General features: G+C 50.4%; 1 protein-coding gene across 1 annotated transcript; it reads right to left on the bottom strand.

Annotated features, from left to right (window-relative positions):
* Positions 1-381: 381 nt before the first annotated feature.
* Positions 382-5487, bottom strand: TMEM272 (transmembrane protein 272). Its single transcript, XM_058686389.1, is given in 4 exon segments — positions 382-845; positions 847-1038; positions 1040-1111; positions 5361-5487. Coding segments are annotated over 4 exon segments (447 nt in total). The 5' UTR covers positions 5442-5487; the 3' UTR covers positions 382-743.
* Between the last annotated feature and the right edge of the window lie 254 nt (positions 5488-5741).

Here is a 5741-nt window from a genome sequence, read left to right on the forward strand (position 1 = left end):
CTACCCCAAGGCACACAGGGAGGGCACGCTACCCTCCGTGACGCCAGGCTCACGGGCCAGACCGGAGCCCCAAGGGCACTGACTTCCGTGACTTTGGCAGCCTTTATAGCTGCCCTTGGGATGCCCTTACCAGTCCAATCAAACCCGTCTGATTTGGGGCTGGGAAAGAGAGCTCTTTCCCAAAAGACACCTGGAGTCATTAAACAGAGCACCTTTCTCCTGTTCATAACAAAGCCACCCAAGTGAAGCTAAGATATGTCTTGTTGGAAAGATATCCCTTTCTACAACTTCAGGTTGCCTGCGGCTGGATGACAACACAGTAGTAGCAACAGTAACAGCAGCAAAACTTGCTCTTCTGATGGTCATTGGAACTGCCTGTAGCTGGAAAGAGCCTCCCAGTCTTTGCCTCCCTCGCCTCATCCCCTCACATAAAAAGATGCCTCTGCAAACTCATGAGTACAAAAGCCCCACTCTGGAAAGAACCACAGTGCTTCCCCCAGGCCCAGGGAGGCAAGCGCTCCTTTAGTCTGCCTAGAATAAACACGCAGTGCATTTTGGTGGTTTCTTCACTGCCTGGAGGGACGTCTTACTGCTTTACAGTGTGCCCTCCTCTTGCCATTGTACATGAGTGTGCAGAGTGTGCATGGGTGCGTGTTTGCATATACGTGCGCGTGTGTGCATGTGAGTGTGTGGGAGTTGCGCATGCGCGAATGTGTGCCTGTGTGTGCCGGAGGGGGTGATTCTCAGTCTCCATCGACAACGAATCTCCACCTGGACCACACATAGACACGCCCGCTGCACAGGATGAGCAGGACCAGCATGGTGTGACTGAGCACGAGGACTCCCTACGGCACGGGGGTACAGGGTTTTGTCACAGTAATCTTGAGGCTGCTGGAAAGGGGGAATGAAATCAGGCAGGTAAACGGAAAGGGCCCTGTAATTCCCCAAAAGGAACCAGAGGAAAAGGAAGAGGCTGAGGCTGAGGTGGATATAATACTTGCACACGGTCTGCCTCCAGGGATATGCATCATCGTCCTGGTTGGTCGTCAATCACCACAGCCTTGGCCACAGGCCGCCTCATCCTGGTAGAGTCATGCAGCAGGAGAGACACCTGGGTTGTGGTTGGCAGGCGGTGGGGGGGGGGGGGGGAATGGGGGGGTCAGAGGGCAAAGCAGCAAAGCAGGTGGAGGAGAGGGAATAGAAGCTAGGAGAGAAACAGTGAGAGAGGGAGATTTAATACACAAAGTGCCCACACTAGAGTTGGAAATGCCACCAAGGAGTGAAATTTAATTTTGAAGAATTAGAACTGGCAAGAATGAAGGCATCAATCCTTAGTCAGCATCCTTCGTGGCATTTTCTATTTTGATGTGTGAGCTGCTTTGGACAAGGGATTAGCTGACTGGAATATACGTCCACACCCAGAGTGTCGCTGCTGCTCTGGTTTGTTTCATCATCCTTGAGGTCATCCCTGGCCTTCCTGGCTCCAGTGACCTGCTCTCTGTCCTCCCATGACTGCAAACCTGCATATGGTCATCATCTGAAAGTGTCCTCCTCCCTCCCCCTACTGAATGTCTGTTATGGAAGCAACTTGGTCTGTGGCATCTTGTCAACGGCAGCCTGAGCTAAGACAGATACTAAGTGCTTTTATGTTTAGGCGGGTTGTTTTATTTAAAACAACCCTATGGAAGCGTACATTACTTTCCTCACTTTAGAAACAAAGGAGCTGAGGACCAGGACGTTTAAGAATTTTGGCCAAGGTCATGTGTACAAAAAGTGGAAGATCCAGGCACCGGGTCTGTCTTCAGCCAAAGCTGGCTTCCTTTCCACCAAGCCATTCTGTCTCTCGGCCTCTTTCGGTAGCTTCCCTCTTTGGTGACCCTCACAAATGTGGCCCAGGCCCTGACCTCACCCACCTATAGGCTGATGGCGCCCTAGTCTGCGGCTCCCTTCCGGAACTTTCCTCCAGACCTCGGACACGTGTGAGGCTCCCCCGAGTGCCCTCAGGCCCTCGCCTCAGTATGTTGAAGACATAACTCGTTACCTTCCATATGCCTCTCATTTGGGTGACACTGTCCAGGCTAGAAACCCGGGCGCCTCCCTGCTCCTCATCTGCTGTAACCAATCAACAGCTACCATGCTGGTTGTACCTCTAGTGACTCTTTCCCCACGAGAGAGAAGAGACAGGGTCCAGCTGTGTTTGGTTCACCTGCCCTCTTGCTCACGACTTTGTGCAGTCACAACACGTGGCTCATGCCTCAGGGGTGCCTTTGCCCTGCCCTGTGGTCCTCCTGTCTTCTCACCCCCGGTTGACTGTGTCTGGCAAGCCACTGTGCTATGCAGTTATGCCTGGAATCCAGGCATACAGACTTTCCTTCGACTATCCCCGCACCCTTCCACCACACAACTTTATAACACGAGTACCTGGTCCTGGTTAGAGGGCTGCACAACAGGCCCCCTGCCTCGTAAAGGGTGGACCCCAGCAGACTTTCCTGCTGCCTCCAGGCCACGTCACAGGCCTGGTAGGTTCTGGATGCCGTGGGGGCCTTTCCTCCCGATTTTTTGTTCCTTGTATTCAAAACTCCTTTCTGATACAAGTACCTGCCTCGAAGGGGTATCGTGAGGACTAGGTTCAAAATGGGGCAAAGCCCTTAGCACCTCACCTGGCACATAGTAAGCACTCACTGGGTGGTAGAAATGATCACTGAGCAGTGGGCTATTGGGGATGAGGTGGGGCATTAGGTAAGTTAATGGCCACTAAATCAGTGTTTCTGAAACTTTCTTTTTAACACGGTCCTCAGTAACAAATACCTTTTACATCACAACCTAGTAATTGGGGGACCGTGTATCCTTGTTGGCTCAGAGTCCTGGTTTAAGGGGTTTTCCTGGCATGATTATTAAAGCCCCTGTGTACTCTCAAAAGTGTCCCGATTTGGATTAAATTATATGGCCCATATGCCCAAACACACGTGTATGTGTTTATCACACCATGCTTACTGGGCACTCTAGTATTTTCTATTCTATTTTTTTTTAATGTTTATTTACAGAGGGAGAGCATGCGAGCACAGGTTGGGGAGGGGCACAGAGAGGGAGAGAGAGAATCCCAAGCAGGCTTTGCGCTGTCAGCGCAGAGTCCGACGTGGGGCTCGGTCCCACAAACCGTGAGACCGTGACCTAAGCCGAAATCAAGAGTCAGATGCTGAACCGACTGAGCCACCCAGGAGTCCCTCTATTCCATTTTGTTTAATGGTCACAACCTACTCAATTCACTTCATGATCTTCCAGTGGGTCATGACTCAGTTCTTTTTGGTGACCCTGGGAAATGTCCACTCACTGATGCTCTGCTTTCTTGTGAACAAGATGCAATACCGTGGTGCTATTGCTGCATTTTAGAAAGGATGCTGGGCACTGTGGTGCAGTGTTCCGAGAGGGTTAAAGACAGAGCATTGGTATCACCGGCAAACTTCTCCATCTAGGGATTCTATAAATCTGTTTGCTGTTGCTCTCTAACAGTTACGGACTCACTGTGTATTACCTCGCTATGATGAGCACAAAAATTTAATTTGGCTGCAAACAGTTCTAGATTGCCAGGAAAAAAAAAAATCAGTGCTGTTTATCAGGGCCCTAGTTTGTTCATTAAAATAAATTACCTTTGGGTTCTGGGCCGGATTTCATAAAGGAAAAGTTTGCCGTTGTTAAGAGGAACAGACCCCATGGACGGTAACATCTCCACAGGAAAGTTTCACTTCACGGCCTGATGATGAGGTAGCCAAGTGAGGGAGGGCTGAGCAGAGGTAATTACTGCTGAAAACGTTGCCCTTGTTTTGAACATCTCTATGGCGCTCCGTCCATTAGGGCTTTTCCCCTCATACCACGGGGCCACAGGGGATAAGAAGCCCCACTGAGCAGAGAGCCTCTGGGTTTACTTGGAGCCAAACAGAGTCCCAGCTGATCCCGTGGGGATGTTGTCACGGGGGGGGACGCGTGTTATTGCACATTCCAGAACACTGCCCCTGCACTGCTGTTAGGAGTTGAGGGCATTTAATGGTGACGTAACCTCAGACACAAAAGGTTCAGACCTGCTTCCCATGACTTGAGCTGGTGACTGCTGATTACATAGAACAGCAAGACACTCCTTTGATGTCCTAACCAATATCCTGACCGATGCCACTGGCCAGCATCTTCAGAAGGCCCCAAGCACCACAAAGATGCTGGCAAAGAAACCAGACAGTGGGTCCAAATGAAATTTTATATATGGCACTCCTGATGGTTTTCTTCTGTGCTTCATCTCTATGCAGCCATTTTGGAAAAACGGATGCTTGTGTTTTCTAGCTTTTGATACAGGAAGCTTTGAGGGCGGCTTGGACGGTTGGGAAGGGTCACTGATGAATGGATGTGGACCTAAGATACCTTATATCTGAGGTGCTTTGGACAGGTGGGACATTTCTGTGGGCCAGGGATTTTGACACCTGTAGACTCTCCAGGACCCTTGATATTTTTTTCTTCTGTCACTTTCCCTGTTAAAACAGATGTCAGTACAACCCAGGAGCAGATCGGCTCCCTACACTGACATGAACTTGAGAGTCACAGAGAAGCCCCTCCTCCCCTGAAACATCAGAGTTTAACGTCTGATTGATGACTGCAGCTAGTGGTCTCTGTGCCGGTCGGTTGAGCGCTAGGAGAGACACAGACATAAGAGCTGCTAAAACCAAATACATTTCAACCGGATGCAAACTCCACTGCCCTCCACAGGAACCTTTCTAAAAAGAAGCAGAGAGAGGCCAAGATAACGCCGGCTCAATTCAAAGGTAGAATTAATTGGCAGTCAGCCACTCCTCTGCTTCAACTGTCGTCAGACCAAAGCCACAAATTAGCGCATTGCTCTCAGGGCGGCAGGAGGGAGGCTACTGCAACAATGCCCAGCTCTGGGCGAATGCTCCTCATCAGGAAAAACCCACGTCTCTGTAAGCAGACTTTAGGATCCACCTTGTGCCACTGCTTCCATAACCCTGTGCTTAGGGAGGGGAGTTGTTCTGGCTCCTCCGTGAGTAGCAGACAATTAAAGGATGTGTGTCACATGCCTGTAAGTTAAATTTCTGCAAAAACTAAACAGTGGATACATAGACTTCACCTTTTTTTTTTTTTTCAACGTTTTTAATTTATTTTGGGGACAGAGAGAGACAGAGCATGAACGGGGGAGGGGCAGAGAGAGAGGGAGACACAGAATCGGAAACAGGCTCCAGGCTCCGAGCCATCAGCCCAGAGCCCGACGCGGGGCTCGAACTCACGGACCACGAGATAGTGACCTGGCTGAAGTCGGACGCTTAACCGACTGCGCCACCCAGGCGCCCCATAGACTTCACCTTTAAGGCTCCAATGATCCCACCCGCTAGCAAATAGAGAGGGATGAGGGTCTGTATGGGGCAGTCCTCCAAAAACTTCATCCCTACAGAGGGGAGAGAATGAAAAAGGATGAAGAGAAGTGCATTCAAAAGCATAAAGCCAGCTGGGAAGATGCAGTAGACTTCTGCAGAGGCCCAAATGCTCCTCATGGAAACTGTAACCCAATCCCCTGCTTGTGGAGCACGCCCAGTCTCACTGGCCACCTGATCTTCAGGATGCTCAGGGGACTAAGTGGCTGTCTCCCAGACGTCAGGTAGAGCAGAGACCAAATATCACTTTGGGTATTAACCGACTGTACCCTTTCTTGGTGGCAATTTTAATTCCCATAGCAATGCCTTCTC

The sequence above is a fragment of the Neofelis nebulosa genome, chromosome 1 (genome assembly GCF_028018385.1).
Source record: "Neofelis nebulosa isolate mNeoNeb1 chromosome 1, mNeoNeb1.pri, whole genome shotgun sequence".
In the NCBI taxonomy this organism is placed as follows: Eukaryota; Metazoa; Chordata; class Mammalia; order Carnivora; family Felidae; genus Neofelis; species Neofelis nebulosa.